The sequence below is a fragment of the Colletotrichum scovillei genome, assembly GCF_011075155.1.
Source record: "Colletotrichum scovillei strain TJNH1 chromosome Unknown Contig00003, whole genome shotgun sequence".
Classification (NCBI taxonomy): Eukaryota; Fungi; Ascomycota; class Sordariomycetes; order Glomerellales; family Glomerellaceae; genus Colletotrichum; species Colletotrichum scovillei.
Window position 1 is genome coordinate 4,474,387 of NW_023336261.1, and position 25,203 is coordinate 4,499,589.

General features: G+C 55.0%; 10 protein-coding genes across 10 annotated transcripts; 4 read left to right on the top strand and 6 right to left on the bottom strand.

Annotated features, from left to right (window-relative positions):
• Nucleotides 1-79: 79 nt before the first annotated feature.
• On the bottom strand, nt 80-968 carry HER10_EVM0007337 (V-type ATPase; the record flags this gene model as incomplete). Its single annotated transcript, XM_035476896.1, has 3 exons — nt 80-715; nt 842-854; nt 934-968. The coding sequence occupies 3 exons, from the start codon at nt 966-968 to the stop codon at nt 254-256; spliced, it is 510 nt and encodes a 169-aa protein (XP_035336215.1). The 3' UTR covers nt 80-253.
• A 3,119-nt stretch (nt 969-4,087) lies between these two features.
• Nucleotides 4,088-6,569, top strand: HER10_EVM0003560 (eukaryotic aspartyl protease). The gene is made up of 2 exons (XM_035473233.1): nt 4,088-5,032; nt 5,082-6,569. The coding sequence occupies exons 1-2, from the start codon at nt 4,841-4,843 to the stop codon at nt 6,291-6,293; spliced, it is 1,404 nt and encodes a 467-aa protein (XP_035335846.1). The 5' UTR covers nt 4,088-4,840; the 3' UTR covers nt 6,294-6,569.
• Nucleotides 6,570-6,816: 247 nt separating this feature from the next.
• On the bottom strand, nt 6,817-8,287 carry HER10_EVM0007133 (AIG2 family protein). The gene has a single exon (XM_035476699.1). It carries the CDS (start codon nt 8,087-8,089, stop codon nt 7,418-7,420), a length of 672 nt encoding a protein of 223 aa, XP_035336191.1. The 5' UTR covers nt 8,090-8,287; the 3' UTR covers nt 6,817-7,417.
• Nucleotides 8,288-8,735: 448 nt separating this feature from the next.
• Nucleotides 8,736-10,591, bottom strand: HER10_EVM0011868 (uncharacterized protein; the record flags this gene model as incomplete). Its single annotated transcript, XM_035481282.1, has 3 exons — nt 8,736-8,977; nt 9,043-10,237; nt 10,324-10,591. 3 exons carry the CDS (start codon nt 10,589-10,591, stop codon nt 8,791-8,793), a joined length of 1,650 nt encoding a protein of 549 aa, XP_035336618.1. The 3' UTR covers nt 8,736-8,790.
• Nucleotides 10,592-11,572: 981 nt separating this feature from the next.
• HER10_EVM0002577 (uncharacterized protein) lies at nt 11,573-13,667 on the top strand (the record flags this gene model as incomplete). The annotated part of the gene is made up of 5 exons (XM_035472283.1): nt 11,573-12,341; nt 12,396-12,432; nt 12,488-12,558; nt 12,658-13,034; nt 13,124-13,667. Exons 1-5 carry the CDS (start codon nt 12,102-12,104, stop codon nt 13,665-13,667), a joined length of 1,269 nt encoding a protein of 422 aa, XP_035335761.1. The 5' UTR covers nt 11,573-12,101.
• Nucleotides 13,668-16,101: 2,434 nt separating this feature from the next.
• On the bottom strand, nt 16,102-17,319 carry HER10_EVM0010790 (uncharacterized protein; the record flags this gene model as incomplete). The annotated part of the gene is made up of 1 exon (XM_035480239.1): nt 16,102-17,319. The coding sequence occupies one exon, from the start codon at nt 17,317-17,319 to the stop codon at nt 16,102-16,104; it is 1,218 nt and encodes a 405-aa protein (XP_035336513.1).
• A 759-nt stretch (nt 17,320-18,078) lies between these two features.
• HER10_EVM0011064 (uncharacterized protein) lies at nt 18,079-18,799 on the top strand (the record flags this gene model as incomplete). Its single annotated transcript, XM_035480506.1, has 3 exons — nt 18,079-18,377; nt 18,429-18,595; nt 18,651-18,799. The coding sequence occupies 3 exons, from the start codon at nt 18,079-18,081 to the stop codon at nt 18,797-18,799; spliced, it is 615 nt and encodes a 204-aa protein (XP_035336533.1).
• A 159-nt stretch (nt 18,800-18,958) lies between these two features.
• HER10_EVM0004115 (uncharacterized protein) lies at nt 18,959-20,017 on the bottom strand (the record flags this gene model as incomplete). The annotated part of the gene is made up of 1 exon (XM_035473768.1): nt 18,959-20,017. Exon 1 carries the CDS (start codon nt 19,421-19,423, stop codon nt 18,959-18,961), a length of 465 nt encoding a protein of 154 aa, XP_035335904.1. The 5' UTR covers nt 19,424-20,017.
• Nucleotides 20,018-20,186: 169 nt separating this feature from the next.
• On the top strand, nt 20,187-23,411 carry HER10_EVM0003868 (uncharacterized protein). The gene is made up of 7 exons (XM_035473531.1): nt 20,187-20,521; nt 20,945-21,051; nt 21,204-21,560; nt 21,651-22,088; nt 22,158-22,414; nt 22,487-23,089; nt 23,144-23,411. Exons 1-7 carry the CDS (start codon nt 20,408-20,410, stop codon nt 23,278-23,280), a joined length of 2,013 nt encoding a protein of 670 aa, XP_035335876.1. The 5' UTR covers nt 20,187-20,407; the 3' UTR covers nt 23,281-23,411.
• Nucleotides 23,412-23,495: 84 nt separating this feature from the next.
• On the bottom strand, nt 23,496-24,882 carry HER10_EVM0011799 (2OG-Fe(II)oxygenase family Oxidoreductase). Its single transcript, XM_035481218.1, has 2 exons — nt 24,455-24,882; nt 23,496-24,231 (listed from the first exon to the last, which is right to left on the bottom strand). Exons 1-2 carry the CDS (start codon nt 24,751-24,753, stop codon nt 23,580-23,582), a joined length of 951 nt encoding a protein of 316 aa, XP_035336614.1. The 5' UTR covers nt 24,754-24,882; the 3' UTR covers nt 23,496-23,579.
• Between the last annotated feature and the right edge of the window lie 321 nt (nt 24,883-25,203).

Below are 25,203 nucleotides of genomic sequence, written 5' to 3' on the forward strand. Positions count from 1 at the left end.
TTCTTGACATGGTTTCTCTGTCTTGCTTGCTGTTGGAAGGTCGATTTGATTTGTGGCGGGGAAAACGTCGGGACGGAGGGGGCTTTTCAGGAGCCTGAGCAGTCGGTGACTTGCGTTTGCGAAGTCGAGAGCAGGAGGATGGAGACGATGAGGCCGTAGAGGCCTAGGACCTCTGCGAAGATGAGGATTAGGACCATGCCTGTGTATAGACGCGGTTGTTGGTTCGTCGCTCTGACTGTGGGTGGATGTCAGTTTACTGTGGTCTTTTCTTATGCCTCTTTGTCCCTGGACCGAAGGCCGTAGGTATCATCGACAGCGCAGAGTAAACAATACAAGGGGTAGGGGAAACGGAGGGAGCAAGGGGAAGAAGTGGGATCGGAGAGGAAACAAGTTCACCTCCAGCGTCACCGACAATCCCAATCGCGAACCCCGCCGCGAGCCCGCACAAGCCGACGCTGATCCCCGCGGCGAACTGCAGGAAGCTCGTGTGGAGGGCCTGCTTCTCGACGAGGCGGTTCGCGATGATGACGGCGGCGACGAGGCCGTAGATGCTGAGGATCTGGGCCATGATGGCGCAGAGGGTGTTTTGCATGAGGCGGTCCGGGCGGAGGACGCCGGCGGCGAAGATTGCGGCGGAGGATTTGGCGGTGCCGTAGGAGGAGCCGAGGACTGTGAAGACGATGGCGGATATGCAGCCCATTGCGCCGAAGAAGGACTATCATTCGGGGGGGTAGTTAGCGAGAGATAAAGAGAGAGAGAGAGAATGGGCTGGATTAGGGGATGTTTGAATTGGAGTATGAGGTGTCGATGATGGAAGAGGGAATGGGAGTGTATGGCCTACCGAGTACGATGGACTTGGAGGATGAGGTGCGTTAGCTACGAGTTTTGCTGGATCTGTGATCTTGGAAGGGGGGATCAGGCTGTGATGCGTACCAGCGGTCCAGGTTCGCAAAGACGATTTCGTCCATTCTGGTAGTGGTAGTGGCGGGCGATGTGAGGACGGATTGCATTTAACTTTTCGGGGTGATTTAAGCTTATCTGATGCTTAGGAGGCTTTCCAAGATCTGATGAGATGACGGGTAGTTTTACTGGGAGGACGCATGGTCACGCATCACGGCTTATATATCACCTACGTTGGTTGCGTCGAGGAGGCCTACTTCATTCGTCGCCATACCACACACACGCAAAGCTCCTAGACTTAGTTGCCTAAAATACGGAAATCAGGCTTGCGGCATACCTGTTTCGCGGTACACCTTTTGGCTTTCCTTCGTTGAACCACGCACCATTCGCGGTGGCTTGTCACAAACGGGATAATTCCGATCCGATCTTATCTTTTGTCCATAACATGTACGGCGTCGGGCGAGAGGTAGCCCTACGCGTGGCACGAATGCTGACTGCCTTACGGATACTTCCAGGTTCCATGTGCATTCAGCTGTTTTGATGTACCAATGGAGAGACCTACTGTCCATGAGCTGACTGGAAGGAGGCGGTGGCTGCGGATGCTCGTGATTGGTTCGTGGTGGCGACAAGTTGAGGTGAACCGGACGGGAGCGGCGCGGTCGGCGCCGGGACCCACCCAGCCGGCCGGCGCCAGTAATCCGGATTGAGGATAACCACGTGATTATACATGTGACTTCGAGGGATGCCGTGCACGGTCCAAGGGGAAAGGGGGACACCGTCGCAGAGATGCTTCTTTTCGGGGGATCTTCAGTTCATGATTCGCCGTGGAAGCAAATGGCAGGCAACCCCCGTTCGGGAGGAAACGAAAAAAAGAGTGCGGGCGAGTCAGGGGGGGGGATTCTTGCGCGCCAGATGTGCCAGATAGATGGGCGAACTCTGAAGAACGAACGGTCGCCTCCATCTTCGATCTATGATCTGGGTCCTTACACATGATCTGCACCAAGAGCGGTCCTGTCAGGCGGGTTTTGGGAGTTCCTGACACAGTGACACTTTGAAGTCTAATACTCCATACTCACGTACGGAGTAATTAGTATCCTTCTTTTTCTGTGTCACGGTTCAAGGTTGACCTTATTTACGGATACCGTTCTTATTTTTACTCGGCCCGCGGACGATAGAAAAAAAAAAAGCGGACATGCCCACCTAACAAATCCACTTCTCGTACGAAATCATGAGAAATACGACAGATTGGAGAGGCCGACGGACCCGTGGTGGCCTCGTCATCCCTCATTTTCTTTCGGCCTCCTGGAGTCTTGGAGTTCCTGGACGTTCTTGCCTACCTTTTGCAGTAGCGCCGGGACTTGGTGCTCTTGGCCCGGACGCTGCTCGCGCGCCACATCCCGGGCCATCGGATCTCGGCATCGGTATGGAGTGGGGGGGAGAAGAGGGAGCGTTTGGACGAAGCGGCGAAGCGCGTGTGGTTGGATGACGGGCACTTTCTTTTTAGCTCCATTTCATTCCCTTTCGAATTCCCGTTCCCGCCGCTGCCTCATTCCCCCGTCATGGAAGTCTGGCTGATTGACGACAATTTGACCCTAAGGCAAGGCAAGGCTGGATGGACGGGCTCTTCCGGATTCCCGGAGTGGCGATGAACGCATCAACGCGATCGGGTCTGTCGGCTAGACCAAAGTGAACTCTGTGAAGCAGATGATTCCTCACCGCGTTGCGCGTTGCGCAATCCATGAGCCAACATGCGCTGGTGATGCTACGGTCTCCGACGTCGAGAGACGCAAGCAGGAGTCTTTTCTGGAGGACTGATCAGTGATGCGGCTCTGGCGGCACCGTGTTGCCGGTGCTAGCGCTTGTTCTGTATCGTGAGACCTGGCTGAAGGGCAAAGGTGTGAAGGAGGTGCAGGTGTCGAGTGTCGAGTATCACCAATTTTAGAGGTTACAGTTCGTTTTTGTGTCTTGTTGCGTTCGTCGTCTTACCCCATGCTGGCTCGGACCGAGAGGATGTCTGGTTTTATCTGGGAACCGCGACGAACAACACCTCCTCGGCTGGCCTCGAGTCGCAAGTCATATCCGTAGGTCGGGTGTGGCAGCGAGGGCGCCTGGCTGACCAGAGCGTTCGTGAGAAGCCTAGAAGGTACGGATTAGAGAGGTAGGTACTCCGTGAGCCCGTAGCGATGTTGGTTCCAGAATCCAACGTGTCTGATATTCCGCTAGCTGAGACAGAAAAGGGTTCGCTGTTGGTCGGGGGTTACATTGATGCTCGCGTTTCACATGCAGCCATTTTTACCCCTGCCCAGCTGCTGCAACGCAACGCAGCTGCACGACCGCAACCCGCAACCCGCACCGCCCTCTTCTTTTGCGCAGCCGCTCTCCGAGTACTCAGAGTGCAGGTATGACTCTCACTCTCCGTACTACCGTAGACTGTGAGAGAGAGGGAATGTGGGAGCAAGGGGGGCTGGGTTGTCTTTCCTTACAGGCTACGGACTTACGGCTACCGGCCCACGCAAACTGCAGAAAGAAGGGCAGAGCACCGCAAAATAAAGGGGACGGGATGCTTAGAAGGGCAAGCTACAAGCACGGCCACGCGTCTTTTTCGACTCCGCCTGACATGGCTCTCACCACTCGCTAGCCTCCCTTCCCTTTCTCTTACCCTTCCCTTCCCGTTACCAGTGGCAGTGATGCTTGGTGCGTGAGAGTGAGAGTCTGTGATACTTGTGATACCTGTGATTCCAATACCCCCAACCCTGTCGGTGAGAAGGTTTGACCCGGGGTCGTCCCGGGCTGGCAAGTCTGGAGACCGTTCGGCCTTCCCCTTTCTTGTCCAACCATCTTGCACCAATTCGCTGCTCCGTCCGTCGACATCCCTTCCTTCTCACCCTTCTAAGCCTTCCGCTGTAAGCGTGACCAAGTGGTCTCTCTCTACGGAGTACGCTGTAAGTCTCTCTTGAGGAGCAACTCGCTACTCCCGGCCTCGTCCAAACACGCTCAACCCCGGACCCTGTCCGCAACCCCCCCGTCAACCCCCCCGTCAACCCCCCCGTCAACCCGTCAACCCGTCCAGTGCCCCGCCGAGCATGACGACGAGGTCAAGTCTGCGACTGGGTGAGACCTTTTGGACGAGACTGTGGCGCTTGGCAGTGTCAGTTCCCGCCTTGCCCATGGTCCGCGCTGTTGCTGTTTCTATTCCAAGAACAGAGGGGGACCAGAATTTTGACTTTTGGTACAAAGAAAGACTTGCATCTCATCTTTTGGCCTGCTTTTCTCGTCCAACCGCACTTTTTTGGCTCTGCTTCTGCTCTTTTGGCTTCCTCTGTGCTTCCATTGCATTGGACTATTCTGCTCGTGCTTTGCTCTCTACTGCAACTTACTCATCCAAAGACCACCAACCTACACGAGTTGGTGTTAACCACTAGACACTCCGAGTCCTACTTTCACTTTCTTAAATCCTTCGGATCGCCGGATTTTCCCACTCACTACGTTTACGCGTTGCGCCGAAAGCAAATTGGGAAAGGAAAGAAAAAGGCCTTTGCCTTCGCCTTCCCGTCTCTCTAGTCTGGTTTGGTGGTCCGGTGCCAGCTCACCACTCCCGCCGCCCCCAACTCGTCTTCATCAGCAACGCAAGCTCCGCCACCATCACGGGTGACGAATCCTCTCCCCACCGTGCCGTATACCGAGCCCACTCCCCCCCGCGAGTAGTCGCCTTCACCGAACTCCGGAATTTCGCAACCGACTATATTTTTCTCATCCTTCTAGTCTTCTTCTTTACCGTCCGTGTTGCGCCATCAATGACTTCATAGCACGACGCCATTCTCTTATATCTACATCTTTCCGGCGTCTTTGTCTTGGCGGCCGGTCGACACTCGAAGCTTGGATATCCATCTAGTTTAAAGTCGTACAACTCGCTATACATACACACAAACACAGACTCAAGATGAAGTCAACAACATTAATTGCCCTCGCGGCCTCACTACTACCCACGGAGGGACTTGTGCTCAGGAAGAGCGAGAGCAGCGCACCAAGGGTGGTTGGGTTGGATCTGCACCGCGCGACGATACCGTACACACGTAACAAGAGGGATATGTTGAGGAAGAGAGGTTCAGTGCAAGCGACTTTGGACAACTTGGTAGGTCTATAACCGATGTCTTTTCGGTACTATTTCTAACACTCCCAAGGAAACTTTGTATTTCGTCAATGGCTCTCTCGGAACACCAGCACAGCCTATGCGACTTCACCTCGACACCGGAAGTAGTGATCTCTGGGTCAACACAGCAAGTTCGGCTCTCTGCAAAGGTCAAGGCACGCCATGCTCCGTGTCCGGTACCTACTCGGCCAACGATTCGTCAACGTACAACTACGTCGGAAGCTGGTTCAACATTAGTTATGTCGACGGCTCGGGAGCGACTGGAGATTACGTGACGGATAAGTTCACCATTGGCGGATCCACTTTGACCGACTTCCAGTTCGGTGTCGGCTACACGAGTTCATCAGCGCAAGGCATTCTAGGAGTCGGATACAAGGTCAACGAAGTGCAGGTTGGGCGTGCCGGTTTGGCTTCCTACGACAACCTGCCCGCCAAGATGGTCTCTCAGGGCCTCATCCAATCTAGTGCCTTCAGCTTGTGGTTGAACGATCTGGACGCGAGCCAGGGCAACATTCTTTTCGGCGGAGTCGACACGGAGCGTTTCGAAGGCGAGCTCAAGACCGTACCCATCCAGAAGGAGTCTGGCAGCTACGCCGAGTTCCTCATCACCCTGACAAAGGTGACGCTCGGCTCAAAGACCTTGGACGAAAACATGGCCCTGGCCGTCCTGCTCGACTCGGGTTCCAGTCTCACGTACCTCCCCGACGACATGACCACGACAATCTACTCCATGGTCGGCGCCGTCTACCAGCAAGAAGAGGGCGTCGCCTTCATCCCCTGCTCCACGGCCAACTCGGGCTCCAACATGACCTTCACCTTCTCGGGCCAGCCCATCACGGTGCCCATCGACGAGCTCGTGCTCGACCTCGTCGCCATCACCGGCAAGCGCACGTCCTTCTCCAACGGCGTTGAGGCCTGCCTCTTTGGCATCGCGCCCGCCGGCGACGGCACGAACGTCCTCGGCGACACGTTCCTGCGCTCGGCGTACGTGGTCTACGACATTGACAACAACGAGGTCTCGTTGGCGCAGACCAAGTTCAACGCCACGAGCACGAACGTCCTCGAGATTGGCAAGGGCAGCAGCGCCGTGCCGTCTGCCGTCGCCGTCGCGAGCCCCGTGTCCGCCACGGACGGCATTGTGCGTGGAGGAAAGAATGCCGCGCCGTCTTTGGCGCCACTGGCGGCGTCCATCTTTGCGGGATCCGTTGCCTTTGCGACTGGGTTCTCGCTTTACCTTTTCTAAACCACCAAAAACAACAAACACGCCGCATTCTGTTGGAATGGGTTTCGGGGGAGCTTAATGTTTCAAACGGTCGATTTCTTGGCTTCTTCATAGCATTGCATTGCGAGGGCGTTTTTTGGGGGGTTCTCATGTTTTACACAAGATGTTCAAGAATTATGGCTGATGTATCTGCATCGAGCAAGGCGTTATTTGGATGTGCATTCAACAAGACAGCACTTATTCCTTTTGGAGGAGGTTGAAGGAGAAAGAGAGGAGTAGGATACGAAAGAGACGGCCGAACAGCCTGAAGCTGTTTGAGTAGAGCGATAACCTACAAAGAGATACCTAGAGCCAGAAACTTCGTCAATGATAGTATTGGCTGATTCTTCATCACTTTTCATCGCATTCAATGAATCCATTCTCATGTCGCGATCCCGAATCTGGTGATGTTCAGCTGCTCTAACCAGCCTTACCAATCGCGTCCGTTCCATGGACTGTGCACCAGCCACGTGCTCCATTCGGAACATTCCTCTTCATCTGATGTCTCTCTCTCTCTCTCCCTGCGTGTCTCACTCGGGTTCTAAAAAAAGAAGTCTCTTCTCACCACGGAATACCGACTGTCCGGTTTCCAATTGCTGCTGTAGCCTGAAGGCCCTGTACGCAACCTCCTGGCCTGGCCCCTGACAAAGAAGAAAGGGACAATCCAGTGGTGTAGTGTTCATCACGCTTCTCGGAGAGAAGCTTGAAAAGGGGGCAGGCAGGCAGGCAACCCCCGTTTCCCGGTTGGGGCTTTTTGCCAAGGCGTTTCTTGGCTATGCCAAGAGGTTTTGGAGTGTTTCCTGGGTGATTTTTGCGACGGGATTGTGCGGTTGGTCGGTCTTTCTCTCTCTTACGATTGCCCGTTTCTGAGGTACTGAGGTATGACGAGAATGGCAGGAAAGGGAAGGGGAAGTTCCTCGGTTTGGGGTGTATAGTTTGGGAATGACGATGGGTAGGATGCAAGTGCTTTGAGGGGATCGAAATACCGCTCGCGAGAGTCGGATCGTGAAGCCCAGGGCTCTGTCCAGGTTTTTTGGGTAGGCCGTAGGGGAGATTGTGCTTTTTGGCGCCGTCTGATCCCAGGGCAGAATTAGTGCTTAGGAAACTCAAGAAATTTCAAGGAATGGGTCCTTGATGGTCTTGCTCTTCCCACCTCCGCCAATATCCTCGTCCGAAGCAGCGGCGGCAGCAGCGGGGATACACGCCCGAATCACGTCATCAACGTACCCCCGCGGCAACCCGAACCTCTCCGTCGCCTCGTCGACGCCGCGGTTCATCCGGTCGACGTACTCGGCCCACGGCGTCGAGGGTTCGGTCCTCTCGGTGTCGACATAGACTAGCGCCGTGACGTTGCTGCCCGGTGTGAGACCGGCGGCAGCAGAAGCGGCGCCGCTGCCTTGAGAGGTGAGGTTCACGATGCTGACGGCGAGGTCTTGCTTTTGGTAGGCGTGGGGCACGCCTTCGCATCTGTCGAGGGTGGCTTCGTCTTGGGGCGGGAGGGCGTAGAGGACGCCGTAGACGCCGGGAGCCGACGCCGGGCCCGAAACTGGATCCGTGGTTGTGGCGGCGGCGGCGGCGGCGGCGGCGGCGGAGTGCGCAGGATTTACGGGGCCGTTGGGAACGACGCTGGCGTAGCGGCGGGCGTTTATGATGAATGTGTGGTCTGGGAGGTGGGCTAGGCCGAGGGGTGTGGAGGCGGGGCAGCGGAGGGACATTTGGGTTGGTGAGAGGTTGGAGCCGTAGGCGAAGTAGAGGCGAGGGGGGCCCGATGAGGCCATATTGTTTGTTGGTCGTGACTGAAATGGTTTTCGAAATGTTGTGGTTGTGAGGTTGGCGAGCGTCGGTCTTTCAGACTGGTGAGTTGGGGAGGAGTCACTTGTAATTTTGGCTGCCGCGTATCGTGTCTTTCTTCTCTCTTCTCTTCTTCTAATCTCCCAAAAAGGTACTGGATAATAGAGTGCGACTTGGTATGGCTTTGGATGTTGCAAGTGGGAGGTGATGAGTGTCATCAATTTATGGCGAGATGGCTGAGACTTAGGCAGCTAGCACGCTACAGGTCGATGGTCTCAGATGTGGGGTGGGGGAAAGAAGGCACTGGAGAATTCGACCTGCCTAACTTCATGTAAGCCATCGCACTGGTCTTGTTCTTTGACGAAATCTTTTCATTTCCATTGCTGCCTGTAATCGCAGTCCTTGATCCTCATTTCAGAAACCTACTTCTATTCTGAATTTCGGGTTCGGAAAATTGGTACAGTTAGACATACCTCTACGGAGCATTGGGGGGGTACGTAAATCAGCCCAATTCCGGGCCGAAAGTGGGACCGGAGGCACGGCACGGCACGGCGTTAGCGGCATAAGCGCCTCCCATCTTCATTAATTAAGCATTATCTACTAGTATGTATCTTTACATCACTCATAGAGCCTCCTCTCTCATTTTCATGCATAATGTCGTCAACGTCAGAAACGAGAGTCCTTCAACCTATGACGAAGCAATGATCTCGGCAGCCTGCTCGGCGAGGGCGTACACCGCGGCCTGGATGTGAGCCGTGATGATTGTCGGGAACACGGAGGCATCCACAACACGGAGGTTGCTGACGCCCTTGACGCGCAGATCGCTGTCGACGACTTTGCCCATGGCGCATGTGCCCATCGGGTGGTACGTTCCGCTAAGATGTGTGTCAGTTGACATGTAGAGTACGGCATATGGGATAGGGGAAAATCCAAAACTTACATGACGGAAGCGCGGATGCGCTCCTCAATCTCCTCGTCCGTCGACTCGAGCGTAAACGCCTTTAGACCTTCCGCCGGCGCCTCGGCCTCGACGATCCCCTGGCTCAGAGGCGACTCGCCGCCCATCATCATCCGCGTCATCCGGCGGATCGAGTCGCGCCACACGAATCGGTCAACCTCGGAAGCGAAGAAGTTAGGGTCGATGAGCGGGGCCTCGCTCGGGTCCGCGGAGGCGAGCGTCACGGAGCCGCGGCTCGTGGGGTGCAGGCCGACGTTGGCGGTCGTGAGGTAGGTGCTGTTGGACGGGAGCGCCGGGTTCGTGTTGACGTAGAGCACGAACCCCTCCATGAGGGTGCGCTCGTTCTTGAGGAGCGGGTGCGTCGCCGGGTCGGGCGCGGTGCCCTCTTCTTTGGTGATGGCGGCGACGAGGCCGTCCTGGTCTTCCACGCCAAAGGAGGCGACAAAGTTGTTGGGCTGGCCGAGACCGTACTGCGGCTGGAAGAAGAGGGTGTTGCCTGAGTCGACGGTCGCGTTGCGGTACTGCGGGGAGAGGCGCCAGTTGTAGGTGAAGAAGGGGTGGTCGGCAAAGTTCTTGCCGACCTCGGGCGCGTCGAGCTTGGTTTCGATGCCGTGCTTGGCGAGCTCGTCGGACGGGCCGATGCCGGATAGCATCAGGAGCTGCGGCGTGCGGTAGGCGCCGGCGGCGGCGATGACCTCCTTGCCGAGGATCTCCGTGCCGTTGGCGAGGCGGACGCCGGTTGCGAGAAGGGCACCAGTGCTAGAGCTGTTGTCACTCTGGAGGATAATCTTCTCGACCAGCGTGTCCGTCATGACCGTGACGCCGTCGAGGGGGTAGTATTCTGACGCGATCTGACGGACGCCGTTGCGGCGGTTCTCTGAAATCTCGCCAAAGCCGAGGTTCTGGCCGGCATTAGCGTCCAGGCCCGGGAGAGCCTTGACGCCGACGGACTCGTACGAGGCGTAGACGGCGTCTCTGAGGGGGTAGACGCGGCCCGTGACTGAGGGCACCTCGACCTTGAGGGGTCCGTCGTACCCGTGCTCGTCGGCGTTGACGTCGGTCCAGTACGCCTCGGACCGCTTGAAGAACGGCAGCTGGCTCTCGTAGCTCCAACGGGAGTCGTTGGCCAGTTCGGCCCACTCGTCATAGTCGACGCGGGCACCACGCATCCATCCACCTCAGCAAGGGGTCAGTATTTTCGGATGCACTTTTCACCACAGAACAGACTACGAGGGGATGACTTACATGTGTTGATGAGGGAGCCACCGCCGAGACCCTTACCGGCAGCGCTCTGAATAGTGCGGCCGTTGAGCTGGGATTGCGGCGTGGAGTAGTAGTTCCAGTCAAAGTCGCCCGCGATCAGGTTGGTCGAGTTGACGTAGAGAATGTCCGTCCGGCCAGCAGCGCTGGGACCCGCCTCGATGACGAGGATCTTGGCCGTGTTGTTGAGCGCCAACAGCCGGCTCGAGACGACGGAGCCGGCGAGGCCGCCTCCGACGACAATATAGTCCCAGACGTCGGTCGGTAGCATGATTTCCTGATTTGTGTGTCGTCGTTATGCAGGGCAGCGGCACGTAAAACAAGATTCGACGCAAAGATTCTGAAAGGGGAAAACTCGGCGTAAGTTGTGATTGATGCTGCAGATCGGGAACCCGGGAGGCTGGGACTGCAGAGTGTGTGACGAGCCGTTGCAGAATGCAATGCAGAGAGAACCGGGCGTAGTAGAGGGACAAAGAGAGAAGACCTCACACACACTCGAAGCTGGACAGACGCCGCAGCCGCTTCTCTTTTAAGAGCGACGCATCGGGAGATATCACGCACACGTCGCCCGTCAGCATCGTCGTCCGAGGCTCCGTTCTGCGGCCGTTGCGGAGACTATTGCCATGTGGAACTCGGCGCAATTTTGGATATTTCGATATCGCAAGAGGAAAAAAGGCCAGGGCCAGAAGGTGGCTCGGGTACGGCGGGTGAGCGACATCGACAGATCAAGAGGTTCTCTCCCCATTGTCCTCCCGTTGAAGGGGATCCACCAATATTCCTCCTCCACGGGGAACCTTTCCGGGCCAAGCTCTGTCGTTATCCTTTGACCAGGTTCCTGACTAGTTGACAGAGGCCTCTGAGTGGGTTCATCAGTCGATTGAGTGGTGTTGGACGTTCAAGGATCCGGAGTTGTGGGGTTTCTTTCGGACCAGGTTACCGAATGCAGAGACGACCTGTTCTGCGGTCCGTCATCCCCTGTTCCCTACGACGCGGTCCGCGGATAGGGTTAATGTGATGATGGGACTTGGCTGGTCGATCGACGTAAACTGAATTTACGATATGCAATCGGTCTATGGAGTACTGCAACTCTATGGAAGCCGTAAGCATATTCCGACTTCGTCAGCGGACAGACAGAACTAACGTCTGTTATGCTTGCTCTCCAAACGTAGTCTCGTTGGTTTGAGATAACTCGACATGTCCCTCTTCTTCACCTGGATTAGCGCGGCTCCATAGCACTTTTGGAGCGGGCCCTATTTCAACATCCCAGCTTCATGCAGAGTGCAAGCACAGGAAGTCCGAGAGACTCTCGATCTTTGTATCGCGAAATCGTATCACCATGTGGGAATTCCAGCGCCCCGTCTACATGGTAGACTTCTTGCGTTATCATGAATTTGTGATATCTCATCATTGCCACGCGGGATCCCAGTGCGCCCGCCTCCCGCATGGCCCATCGGCCGGTGAGCCATGACCAAAACCTGGGTCTGGTTTCGGGGGTGCCCAAGACGATGCCTGTTGGGCGCCCCTGTCAGGCAGGTCTTTGCTTTTTTTCTTCCCCCCCTTCGTACGGCTAGAACCTGTTGTCTTGACTCGATCATGCATATGTTCTGTCCGCTTGAAGAATGTGGATCACCCGCTGTGCCGCTGCGGAAAGGAGGTTGACGGATAAGTTAAGCCATAAGGCTCCCCCGTCTCGTCTGATGAGGCGTCTGCAGTAGTTCAAGACTAGAATCTCCAGCCACCATATTCGCCCCGTCGTGCGAGACGACACCCGACACGAATCCATGATGAGAATCAGCGGTGCGCTCTTTGCTCGTCTAGCCGTACCGACAAACGCTACCGTCCAGCCAGAGGATGTCATCCAGACCGAGATCGTGCCCCTTTCCGACAGGGCGGTTCCCATTGTCGTCGTCAACGTGCTGCTGACGTTTGCCACAACACTATGGACGGGTATGCGATTATACAGTCGGCGGAAGAAGGGACAGTCGTTTACCATTGAGGATTTCTTGACTGTTGTTGCTCTGGTAGGACACGGCGTGGTTGCAGGTCGTCTTTCAGGTGTATTGACAACATGGTAGATCGCCTTCTATGGGCTCGTGGCCTGCAATTTTGTCAGTACGTTGGATCACAAAGTTCTGCCGAGTTGACTTATACTGATTGGCGGTTCTAGTGGTTTACCTCGGGGGAACTGGGCATCACTACTTGACCCTGCAGCCATATCACGTCGAACGCATGTCAAAGGTCGGCCTCCGAAGATGCCCCCGTCATACCCCTGATTCTATTTATGTTGCCTCTCGCGAGAACCTCGACTAACAACACGCCCCTTGAGGGAGAAAACAGGCCGCGTACGGTGTCCAAACCCTCTTCGCCATCTGCCTCGGCTTCATCAAGATCGGCATCACCCTCATGCTCCAGCGCGTCTTCTTCGTCCAGGGCTTCAAGATCGCAGCCCGCATCACCACGGGCCTCTGCGTCTGCTGGATGCTCTTCACCATCCTCATCGGCATCTTCATCTGCCAGCCCGTGGCCATGAACTGGAACCCGGCGACGCCCGGCGGCAAGTGCGGCGACCAGAACGCCGCCTTCGCCGCCGTGGGCTACTTTGACCTCGCGACGGACCTCATCATTCTCGTGCTGCCGATACCCATGGTGTATAACCTGCAACTGCGGTGGCCGCATAAGGTGGCTTTATACATCATCTTTGGCGCAGGCGCTCTGTAAGAGAATCCCCAGTTTCTTCACCTCGCCCTTACATTATTATGCCGTTATATGGATAGCTGACAGCAGCCTGTACGAATCTCTTCAGCACCATGATCTTCGCCGCCCTACGATTGAAGAACGTCTTGACAATGGACTTCACGGACGTGACGTACTCCCAGGTCGGCGTCGTGCTGATGGGAACCCTCGAGCCCGGCGTCGCCATCATAGTCTCGAGCAGCCCCCTCCTGAAACCGATTTTCGATGCCACCGTCGGCCGCTTCTGGTCCCTCCGCGGCACACGCGGTGCCACAACGAGATCCGGCGGGGCGGGGGCGGCCTCTGCGAAGCCGAACACCCTCCAGACGATTGGCCAATCCGGGCTTCTCGGGTCGAAACTTTCCAGAGGCGGAGGAGGGAGGTTCAGCCAGATGCACTCGACGCACAGCGACGACGATGACGATTTGGAGCTGGATAGGTTGCGGGAGAAAAGACATAACGTGGCTGTCATGGTAGCCAGCGGGAACCCGTCGGAGGATAGCGTGGCGAGGGACTTTAAGGGGAGAGGGGACGATGCTTCGGGCTCCGAGGTTGGGATCTTGGTGACGAGCAAAACTGTTGTTGTGAGCGAGGTCAGGGGGAAAGGGATGTGAGCTTTTCATTCTAGTTTCACTTTCGGCTCTAGGTCAGGACGCAATCGAGATTTTGCAGTATCACAAAGTGGGCAGACTGATATTCATAAAACAATTGAGCCGGGAAAGAGGTAAGAAGAAGGTAGTGAAACAGAGAGCCTTTCTCAATTCTCGACCACATGACTGATTGAATGCACGCCAACGCCTCAAATAATGTCTTGCATGTAAGAACACAAATGTTCGTCTTTGAAGAGGCGGTACAACCCGGTCTCACGAGTCGGCCTCTGACGATCCTTCACCACACCCGATTCGGAGGCAACGTCATAACAGACTTCTTCCAGTCTTTGAACCCAGTTGAGGGCAGCGCTGAAATAAACCATAAAGAGAATATTCATTGCAGACAGTATCGGCCTCCTGATACTTGCTTCCTAGAGGCTCTCGTATGCCGGTCCTTGGCGACAGGAAGCTTGTCTCAGGGGCTTTCAAAGGGATCGACAAACATATCATCTGGGTCATCATCTTTCAAGTTGAATCTTCATCTCGCGATCCTTGGCGAAGCCGGCCAACATTACCCATTCCCCAAGTATTCTTCTGTCTTTGTCCTGTATGTTCAGCAGCATGACCTCCTTTTTTTGATGTCTGGTTAGCATTGCCGAATAGTACGCGTTTACCGCATTCATGTAACCATGGGTAATTGGCGATCAACAACTCTAGAATCCTTTGTCGTGAAGTAGCACCGCCTTAGCCATTTACACCGTCAATGATACATACTTACTCATTCTCTACATTCAGAATGCTGTTGAGGAAGTTGAGGTAATGGAAACAGGCGTTGAAAGCATACTTATCTATAAAACGCCATGGAAAGGATGCCCGTCCAGTGAAAACTTGAAAATTGAATACGACATCCCGCACTTCCAATCCACTACAACCAACAGCAACCTGATTCGGTCTTAAGCTCCCGAAATGTCCACGCCCGCATTCCATCCTGGAAATCTTCCGCATAACACAATTCATCTTGATGATCCCGATAAATTGAGGGGCATCTGGAAGCATCGTACTGGCAAGTACGAACTTGAGATCAAGTACCGCCAGCCACACCAGGGGCCGATATTGATCCGCCGTCGACACGATATCCCGACCGGCAAGCAGGAGGACGAAATGGCCTGGCTCATAAAAGAAGGTCTTTACGTAGACCATCTTACTACGAAGCTAGTCTCCAGATACTCCCGAAGCGTCTGGTACAAGCTAGAGGAACAAGATAGGCCATACGACCCAGAAAAGGCACGTTCTGTAGGAGGCCCGTCGGTCGCGTTCATTTTCGCAGACAAAGAAACTATTTTGAGTTGGAAACCTCATTTCGATAAAGAATCCCCGTTCAAGCCTTGGCACCTGCTTGAGGGACCCTATCATCCTTCCAGCGGGGCACCTACTATTAAAGTATCGTCCTGATGGCTAGGGCATGGATTTTCTATTCTCCCCAAACCTCGCTGCATATCGTCCCGAGAAATACATGGCGGGGCTTCAGACAATCATAGAAGTTGTTGTCGCGCTCAAGCCTAGCAATATATTATATAGGCTGGTTTGCCGACTTAAGACACGTCTTGCAAAAAACTGATTGCTTCATATCGTTGACTGTGGTGGTAAAGTATGTATCCAATAAGACGTTGTGGCTCATGCGTTCGAGGTGAATTGCTCATGTCTCTCTGGCCATACGGTTCCTAAAACTGCCAATTTTCTCATCTAGCGGAGACGACAAACACGTCCAACTGGACATATACTGCCTCTACCAGGATACAAGGAATTTCTGCAGGTGTAATGATAGGGACGCTTGCTTGCATCGTCGCTTTGGGACCCAGTTATGCCAATTTGAGCTCAACCTTGTACAGTGGTTACGGCCAGATGCATTACTGTGATGCCAACAGAGACCTCGTCAAGTAGTCCCCCTACAAGCTTTCGCTGGCTTCCGAGCATTGATGCTCAGATCGCTTAGAAGGAAGTGCAAGAAGCTTACAGAGGGCGCGGAGATCTGCAAATGTGCCCTGCTCTGGCTCGACATCTCATTGTAGGTGGCGCCAGACCTACCATCCCGATGAGAATCGCTATGGGATCATACACCCAGTGTTGATGAACGTCCGTCTTCGTGGAACCTTTGCGCCAACGATGCATCCGAGAGGGTACGTCGGCCCAGCATTCGATGGGGGTGCTGATTGCGTGTAGAAGGTCTTCAATCCTGACCTACTTGATTGCGTGGAGCCCTTCAAACGCTGTCCCGCTTCCGAGTAAGGCTATGCATCGCAGGAGCCTTTCATCTCTTTGTTCAGAAGTCTTTCAACGGCGATGTAAATATTGACTGATTGAATACCAGGCCGTATCAGATGGACTTAGGATCCGTGGCCTGCATCTCGTCTCGTGGTCAGAGATTCCTAGCAACAGCCCAAGAGTCTCTAGCAAGTTGCTAGTAAAACACCTCGCCCTTCATCAGCACCCGAGCCGTGCGGCGAAGATCCGCCGACACGATCTCGCCATTGTCAAACGTAGCCCCGATATCCACCTTACCGCTCGGGTGCCCAATAACGACAGACTCCTTGGCTCGGCCGCCTATGAGCTCCGCCGGTATCGTGCCGGGCAACTGACTAGCAGCCCCGAGACACAGCGCAAGCGTCAACGGCACAGCCTTGTGCGCCTGGCCCATGGACAGCGCAAGACACCGGATGTCTACGTCATCCGCGCGCGTCTCGGAGAAGAGCAGCACGATCTTGGGCACGCTCTCCACGTCCGGGTTCAGTCCCATCATGGACGCTCCCGCGCGCCGGATCCCGTCCAGCTTGGCCTTGAGCTTGGCGTCTGCCTCGACGGCCTGCGGCGTGAGGTCTTCGGGCGAGGGGATGCCCAGATCGGCGGCGCGGACAAAGACACCCGGGTTGCTAATGTCGACGAGCGAGGCCTGGATTGTGCTCGCGTCCGGGAGGAGGAGCCAGTCGCGGGGGTTCCCCGTGGGCAGGGCCTTGCCTGTCTTTGCTCCGGCGGGGTCTAGGAAGCTGAGGGTGATGGGGGAGGCGGTGCCGGGGACGCCGTCCATGATGTAGGCGCCTTCTGAGTCGTATTTTGGTGAGTCTGTCCCGTCAATGACGACCCTGAAGCGCGATGAGATGACTTTTGATGTGTTGGTGTTGAAGATGCGCACGGTAGCGAACGTCTGGCCATCGGCCCCTTGTTCGAGGCGCGGGTTCCGGATGAGACCTTCGTCCAAGCTCATGGGCCCGACTGCCGATGAGAGGTTTCCGCAATTACCTGCTGTGTCGAGGCTGCCATCCTTGATGCCAACTTGAACAAAAGTGTAGTCCACATCAACATCGGGGCGTGAGGGCGGAGACAGCACGACGATTTTTGACGTTGATGAGATGCCCGAGCCCATTCCGTTGAGCTGGCGACCGTAAGGGTCCGGCGAGCCCATGGCTGCAGGTAGGACCTTGTGCCATTCGTTTTCTGGCGGAAGGTTGCGTCTATGGATGATGAGGCCGTTGGACGTTCCGCCGCGGACGAAGAGCGCGGGAAACGACCGTGATGATGAATAGGGGCGCGTCGATGACATGTTTACGGAGTGTCTGGATAGACCGGAAGCAGCGCTCTTTGTGTTCCTCAAGAGACTGCGGTGAATTTCTTGTAGAATCATCTTTGCTAATGGTTGCGACAATTAAAATAAATGTTACTAGTTGTAGTTGATGTTGGTATTATCGAAATGGACAGTCCTTTGCGGTTGTTTTCCGCCTGCTTCCTTACCCACCACGCGGGAAATGTCCGTACCTGGGCCACTTCAAGCCACACGCGGCGCGGCGTCCGTCTACAGGGGTCGTGGACCACTGAAAACCGTTAAGCACCGCCAAGCCGGATGCAGACGAGGAGGGTCCCTGCAGTGATCCTCTCCAGAGTCTCACATCTCTTGTCTGCAATATGAGCAACTCACCATATTTTTACTCGGTGAAGTACTCTATGTCATTTGGCGTACGGTTGAGTCTCATGCAAAAACAAATTAGAAATGAAAGAAGAGAGAATGGGAGATTTCTGCACTAAGCCCAGACCTCAATTCCCTGACGACTGATTGATCGGCCGAGTGATGACCGAATCGGCACCGAAATCATCCAAGTCCAAGCCTCCCGGCTTGAGGCTTGTAAGACCGTCTGAAGGCAGGCATCGCGTCCGCTTAGCTGGAGATAAGCATGGACATACCGTAATAAGCGTTTCGGGTTGCGGAAACAAGCTTAATCATGGTTCTTGTGAACGGTCGATATATGAGATTCATATTTCCCCTCCTCCGTCTCATCTCATCTGACCTCATTGCTACAGCCACGTTTTCAAACCACAGCACAAGAAGCCATCAATCAACTCTGATAATCATTGTCCTGGAAACCAAAGGATTCTCAAATCCATCAGAATGAATCCATACGTCGAAGTGACTTTGAGCTGGCTCCTCAAAAACTCCCGCGCCCACGACGCTAAATCCTTCTACACATCCCCAGCATTCGCCTCTCATACGGAGCAGACGATCACCGTCACGTCGCCAGACTGCGGCGCGTCTCCAGCTACTTTGGGCCCGGAGTACATCACAGAAGGCGGCGGTCGTATCCCCGCGCTATCGTGGTCCGCGCCGCTGGAACTCGAGTCAAAGGTCAAGGAGTGGCTCATCGTGGTCGAGGACCCGGATGCGCCCCTGCCGACGCCCATCTGCCACGGGTAAGTCGCACACATTTCAAAGAGAGGATAATGCTGACTTGTTGACTGTAGTGTTTACGGTGGCATTGCACCCGAGAAGAGACAGGTGAACCCCAAAGACTTTGAGATTGAGGATGAGAGCAAATCTCTGCTAAAGGGAGGGTTTCATTGGGGCAAGGGGCGGAGGGAGGGCGTGTATGTTCCACCGCGCCCTCTTATGAATCACGGTACCCACAGATGTGAGTCTTGATTTCTCCTGCATTCAGGTAGAATGGGAAGATTGACTGTCAACAGATTTCTTCCAAGTTGTGGCGCTGAGCGAGAAGTTGGATAAGGCGATGCTGGAAGCTCGGACTACTAGGGAACAGGTCGCCGAAGCTATCCAGGGCAAGGTTCTTGGTTGGGGTATGTGGATTGGAAGCTGCGAGAGGAAGTGGACGTGATGTCGAGTTTGAAAATTCCAACATTTAGCGCCATTTCCTACAGAATGATAAAAAGTACCTCAGTGTGAGAAGTTTCCGGGTATCTTGATGAGTATATGAAAAATCGTAACGCTTGATAAGATTTTCGATGAAATCAGGCAGTGTTATGAGACATGACCTTCAACTTTCTTTATCAAGACTATAGTGAACCGCGTTCACATGTTGTGAAATCAAGAGCGCAGATTGATCGGGCTTCAGGTTCGTGACGTCCAGACACATTTCGTTTTCGTCCCCAAACTGAAAGATGGTTTCATCTTCCCGAATCTTTCTCAGAATCTCACCGTCGGTCAACTTGGTGTTACCAGCCGCCTCATCAACCCCGGTACTCCTCCGGCCTCCAAGCCTCCTGACGTTCTCATCCACGTCGCAATGCAACACGACCGAGATGAACGGCACGCCCCTTTTCTCAGCGGCCGCCTTGTAATCCTGCGCCGCTTCGCTGCCGAGAGAACCCGACTCGCGCGCGTCTGTGAAGATGAAGGTCTTGTCCGCAAGCGCAGGGTGTGTGGCGATGGTGTCCAAGGCGTGTCTGCGGAATGTGGTTCTTAGATCGTTGTAGGCCTCGGCATCGTCGCGATCGAGCATGGCGGCGACAGGGTCGATTACCAGGTGGTTGTGGAAGACGCGGCTGCGTGGAATAAGTTTAGAGAGAGCGCTGGCGACGGTGAGCTTACCGACGCCCGGGTAGCCGTTGATGTAGATGAAGCAAGCCATTGGAGTGTGCACAGTTTCCAGAATATGCAGATGTTCTCGGCGGCGATTTTACCAAGATGGTCAAAGTGATTATCGACCTGATTTTATCGAGGAATCTGAGAGCTTTCTCCGACTACCAAGCTTACTTCAAAACTTTCGAGGCAGTTGAGCCCTGCCTCAGTGACTCACCAAAGTGAGACCAAGCTTCATACCTCTATGGCGCACCGTAAGGTACATTGACTCGATAGACAAACTGGTAAATGGTCCTTCTTAATTCTTCCTTTACGGTCGATAAACGTCGGCATGCATCGGCCTGAAGCATGTGTTCGAACATGGCGTCTAGGTACGTGTATTGAGTAAGTCGTGTGCTGCGTCTGACTCGTCGCCCTGATCGCAAAACACCATAAACTTCTCGCGATGACTCAAATGGCGGATCGAAAGAGGAGCATCGGCTTCGATGTTGGCCAGATTGCAGATTCGACGTGCTTACCTGAAGATAGAAGGAGGTACGGACATTGTCCGCGATAAGATCGCCGTTGAATCCTTCAGAAATGGACTTGGTAAGCGCACGTGATCGTCTCCTCTTTCTCTGGTTGCGGTCGCGCCTTTCCCAGCATTTCTCTTCAAACCGCGCTCCTCCTCACCTTTCTTCTGCATTGCCGAAACCGCGCCGAGTTTCCCTTTCTCTCCTCTCCACCTCTGCCATCAACAACTCACACAACCACAGCAGCTGCCAGCGAGTGAGCCAGACAATCAGAGCGAGCATCCACAACTGCGCCAGAATCGGCTCATTTAAACATACAAAGAGGCGTTTAAACCTGGACAAGGAGGCAGAGCGCACGCACGCACGCGCGCACCCTACCCTACCTAAACTTGATGGACCCGCCGCTCAAGAGCCCCGCGTCGGCACAGAGGGATACCTCGCCCAGCCCTCCAGTGCCGAACCGGATCCGGCGCAATACAGCCTGCACGAGCTGTCGCGACTCCAAGGTGGGCTTTCACTTTTCCTCTGATACTCCCTTTTTGTATCCGTACATACCTTTTATACATACCCTGGACCAGTTCATCTTGTATCTGTTCCTCGTACCCCTTGCAAGGCTACCTTACCTCGTGGTGTTTTAATCTTTTAAACATTCTGCTGTCACACATTTCACGCATGCCCCGTGCCCCTCCAACGCCTCTCCCGGTTCCTATTCCCATTGGATCGCGGTTGGCATCCGGGACTCGGGAAGGACGGATGGGGGGGCCACCTCGTCAAGTCCCCTGGGGCTCATCATGCAATGTCAGCAAACATGCCGATGAGACTTGTTCTGTTCCTTCGGCGTCTTTGCATTTTCCATGAAGCTGTCGCATTGCTATACCGAATATGACGTCCCGTATGCTAATCGAGTGTCTTTGGACGACTGGAAATAGGTCAAGTGCAATGCGAGCTACACGCCCAATAAGCCGTGTCAACGTTGCTCTAAGCTCGGTATACAATGTGTCATTGACAAGTCTCACAAGCGGATGACCAGACGAAGGTGGCTTCCCTTTTCCTCTCTTCTCCTTGCCTCCCTGCTCCAAAGGCGCCCTAACTGTTTTTCAATTTCCGGTGCCCTATGTTATTGTGTGTGTGTCCTTCCATTACAAGATCACGGTCTAATACCTCCGCGCGTGTGTGAACATCAAACAGCAAACTAGAACAACTCGAAAAAGAAGTCCAAACTATCAAGAATGCCGTCAACCCGAGCCCCGTCTCCGCCACTGGCATCCTCCCTCCGGCCGCCTTGCCGTTGCCGCTGCCAAGCCCGAGCACCGCCTACCCCGGCGCCGCCAGTGCCTTTTCGGACCACCGGCCGCCCCCCTCCGCATCAAGGGTGAGCCTGCCGGCCTTGTCTCCCGTTCAACAGGCCCGCCAGCCGGAGCAGGTCCCAACGCCGACCCTCACATCGCATACAACGCCTACAGGTCCCGCCAGACAGCCCGCGCAGCCGAGGGCTCTTGGGTCCAAGGTACTGTCTGGGGAGGATATCGATTTTTACTTTGACCAGTGAGTTACCTCAACCCTTCTTCCTCCATCATCCTCAAGCCAGCATATATCCAAATCAGAGGAACAAAGACTGAGACGTCATGGCAAAAGCTACTTTGAGCATTTCCACCCCTACTTCCCCATCGTTCGCTCTCAGGACCCAGACAAGCTCTATAAACAGAGCCCCATCCTCTTCTGGACCCTCATCGCCATCTCCTCGCGGCGGTACACCCGCGATGCCGGACTCTTCCCCTTCCTCATCGAGAACCTGCCCCGCGAAGTCTGGGCCGCCGTTTCGAACCCGCCGATCAGCATGTCTACTGTTGATGCCCTGCTCGTCCTCTGCACATGGCCCTTACCCTCCATCCGCTTCCTCAACGACCCATCATCCTCTTACGTCGCCATTGCGCAGAACGCTGCGCTGCTGCTGGGTTTGCACACGGGCCGCGGTACTCATCCCGAGTTTTGCATAGGGCCGAACCGGCAGACTGATATTACGGACGAAGAGGCGTGTTTTACGTGGATGGGGTATAATATCCAGGCTCAGAGGTATGTCTCTGTCCTTTATAAAACTCTTTTACTCAACTATAGAGACTGGTATCTGACTACATGACATAGAGTCGCCTCAAGTAACGGTTTCCCGCCCCCGGCCGGCTTCTTCAATGAAGCCGTCAATAGGGCCGCCGGCGGAAGATCCCTACCTGATGCCCTGGGCTACTTTGGCCTGCTTTACGAGATGCAAAAGTTTTCCAACAGACTGAGCCGGACCGTCTTCTCCGTCGCCGAAGAAGGCGAAGGCGTGCCGGACACCGTCATTCAGCTGTTGGAAGACGAGCTGAACAAGCTAAAGCAGCTACAGGCTCGACACAACTCTGGTTCGTAAACATGATTCTCTTTTGCCTTCCCCCGAAACCACGTCGAGAACCCCCCTTTACTGATAAACCCAGACCTCGACCTCTTCACCATCCTAGCAGTCCAATTCGAGCTCCAATCCTACTACTTCATCCCCCTCTCCACCGTAGACAAACCCACCTTCCGCCACAACGTAAACCGCGCCTATAGCACTGCCCAGGCCCTCATCAACCTGTCATTACGCCTCGAGTCCTCGCACCGCTTCCTCCTACACGCCCCGCAACACGTCTTCCGCACCATCCTCGACGCCGCCGCCGTGATATTCGACGTCCTCGTCTCGGGCCACGCCACGGACGTCGAGCTCGCCAACGCCGATGTCTCGGTCAAGAACGCGCAGGAGGCCCTGCGGCGATGTTCCGTGCAGGAAGGCGATTTCGCGATGCGCGTACTGCGCATGTCGGAGAGTTATTGGAGTCTGAGGCACATGATGCCTAAGCTGGAGGCGCCCATCTCGCAGTATCCGCACCGTACGGGTGCTGTCATCGCGTTTGGGACGCTGAGGCGGTGGAAGAAGGAGCTTGATCAGGCGAGGGTCGGGCAGGGCGGTTCTGGTGTTGGGGTTGGTGGTGCCGGCGGTGTTGCTGGCGGAGCAGGCGGCGTTGGACAAGGGACCGGGGCGGGGGGCACGGCGTCGACGCGTGAGTGTAGGGGTGGTCGGGGGTTCGGTGGGAGTGTTGCTGACCTTGTGGTAGCGGCGGCGACGGATGCGAACGCGAGCCTTGTGCCGACGAGTGACCCGCTGCAGGATATCGACTGGTCGATGCTCATGGACGACTTCGACTGGACGGCCGGGGGCGGAGGAGAGCCGAATTTCCTTGGTCTTTCATAGTAGGTGTTGTGTGTCTGTGAGAGTTACGGCTAACGTCGCGTGTGTTCCCTCGATACTTTTCTTCCCTATTCTTTTATCCCTTGCAAGCAAGCCGGAGCATTTTGGTGGCTGGATATCTTTGCATCATTTTGGGACGTATGTTGGGGGGGAGGGGGGCTATATCACTTGAGATGGGGTGCTGAAGAAACGTTCATATTGTCGTACAAAAGAACAGACTGAGCAATACTTAATGTTACCATTTTAAACTGAGCATGTCTCGAAGCTATGATGCTGTATGAGCACGTCGGACTCACGTCATCTCACTCTATCCTCCCAGTGCTCCATATATTCAGCCCAACCTTGACGCCCTTCTTAACCGGCAGTCCAGCATGCCACGTCTCGTCATACCCGGCACCGCTCCCATCAGCCCGGAAGTTCTCCCAGTATACCGCGTTTCCCGGGACAGGCTTAAAAGTAGTCCCCTTACCCTCCTCCTCACCTCCCATCGTCTTCTCATCGCCACCATCACTAGCATGGTCACCGCCATCCCTCCCTCCGCACTCCACAAACCGACACCAAACCTCCTTCTTCAACCCAGGAACCTCCAACAACGGAAACTCCGTCCCGCCACCAATCAATCCATCCCCGTTCCCCGTCCCAGGCGGCACCTCGTTCTCGTCGTCGCCGCGCGCGTCAACCCAGGCCATCATACTACTCACCCGGCCCCACCCGCCGCGGTTGGCTGTCCAGTCAAAGTGATACGAGTAGTGCCCGCCCTCGACGTACCGCTGCGTCCGCAGCCTCTCGATCCAGAGGTCCTCGCGCCACCCTTGGAGGGCGCGGGCGCGGGCTTCGATGCAGCGGACCGTGTCGTTGCGCGGGAGGAGGGCGACGTCGGAGGAGCGGATGGAGGTGTCGCGGTGGGTGTTTGCGCCGTTGTGGGTTATTGTTGAGGGTTCGAAGATGGGGTTGCTGGTGGAGGTGTGAGTGAGTGGGTGAGTGAGATGAGTTGGGTGTGAGGTGAAATGAAGTATGAGTGAGACTGAGTGAGATTGAGTGTTGGGCGAGTGAGAAGCTTATGGGAGAGCATGGATCCATCTTTCTCATCTTGAATTGTAACCGAAAGTACGGATGTGCGTGTGACGTGACATGAAATAGGTAAGGTAAAATACATGTATGTAAAAAGACAACATACCTAATCTCAAGTAGATGCTTTCTTTCCTCCACACTCAAAAACCCTTCGATATACAACACCAAGGGCTCCTTGGAAAAGATGCGCACAGAGTAGTCGTCGGGAGGGCACGACAGAGCCGTGGCGTTGGGATGTTCGATGGCGAGAAGGGACTCGTTCATCTGCGGCCGGGGCGTGCGGGCCACCCGGCTCCGGCTTGTGCTGCTCCGGCCGCCGGATGTTGACGACGGGGAGAAGAAGTCGACGAGGGGGTCGGAGAAGAAGATGAGGAATGCCACGAGGGCGATGACGTAGGAGATCATGGTTGGGTTGGTGTGAGATGCATTGGTGGCTTTAGGATTGTCAATTGGGAGTTGATTGGGTGTGACTTCTTTTGAGACGAACAGAAAAGCAAGGTGAAGAAATGAGAAATGTCGTTGGGATAATCAGGCGACTTTCATGTTGGAGGATTCCGCGTCGCCCGCGTTCTGCGGTGTTGGTTGTCAAGGGGGGCTCCGCCACAGCCGGGCCGTGCAGATCCGCGACACACTGTAGGAATATGACAATATGAGATGATCCTTATTTCATCTTCAACTACCTCGCATGGTATTACTTAATCACATTCAATTACTACAATGAATCAAAAAGAGTTCACCCCCCGGTGGCGAATGGGGGCTACATCTCTTGGTGCTCATTCTGGGATTCGAACTCGGGTACTCGCTAAGCCTGTCGTCGAGTAGGCTGGTTGGCGTATAAATTGATTGTTGACCATG

Excerpts from the sequence above, each read along its gene's own strand:
- HER10_EVM0003560 (XM_035473233.1), top strand. The coding sequence starts at position 4,841 with ATGAAGTCAACAACATTAATTGCCCTCGCGGCCTCACTACTACCCACG. Across the intron at positions 5,033-5,081 it reads AAGCGACTTTGGACAACTTG|GAAACTTTGTATTTCGTCAA; the intron begins GTAGGTCTATAA and ends AACACTCCCAAG.
- HER10_EVM0007133 (XM_035476699.1), bottom strand. The coding sequence starts at position 8,089 with ATGGCCTCATCGGGCCCCCCTCGCCTCTACTTCGCCTACGGCTCCAAC.
- HER10_EVM0003868 (XM_035473531.1), top strand. The coding sequence starts at position 20,408 with ATGGACCCGCCGCTCAAGAGCCCCGCGTCGGCACAGAGGGATACCTCG. Across the intron at positions 22,089-22,157 it reads TATAATATCCAGGCTCAGAG|AGTCGCCTCAAGTAACGGTT; the intron begins GTATGTCTCTGT and ends TACATGACATAG. Across the intron at positions 23,090-23,143 it reads GGGGGGCACGGCGTCGACGC|CGGCGGCGACGGATGCGAAC; the intron begins GTGAGTGTAGGG and ends ACCTTGTGGTAG.
- HER10_EVM0011799 (XM_035481218.1), bottom strand. The coding sequence starts at position 24,753 with ATGATCTCCTACGTCATCGCCCTCGTGGCATTCCTCATCTTCTTCTCC. Across the intron at positions 24,232-24,454 it reads AAGCATCTACTTGAGATTAG|CAACCCCATCTTCGAACCCT; the intron begins GTATGTTGTCTT and ends CACCTCCACCAG.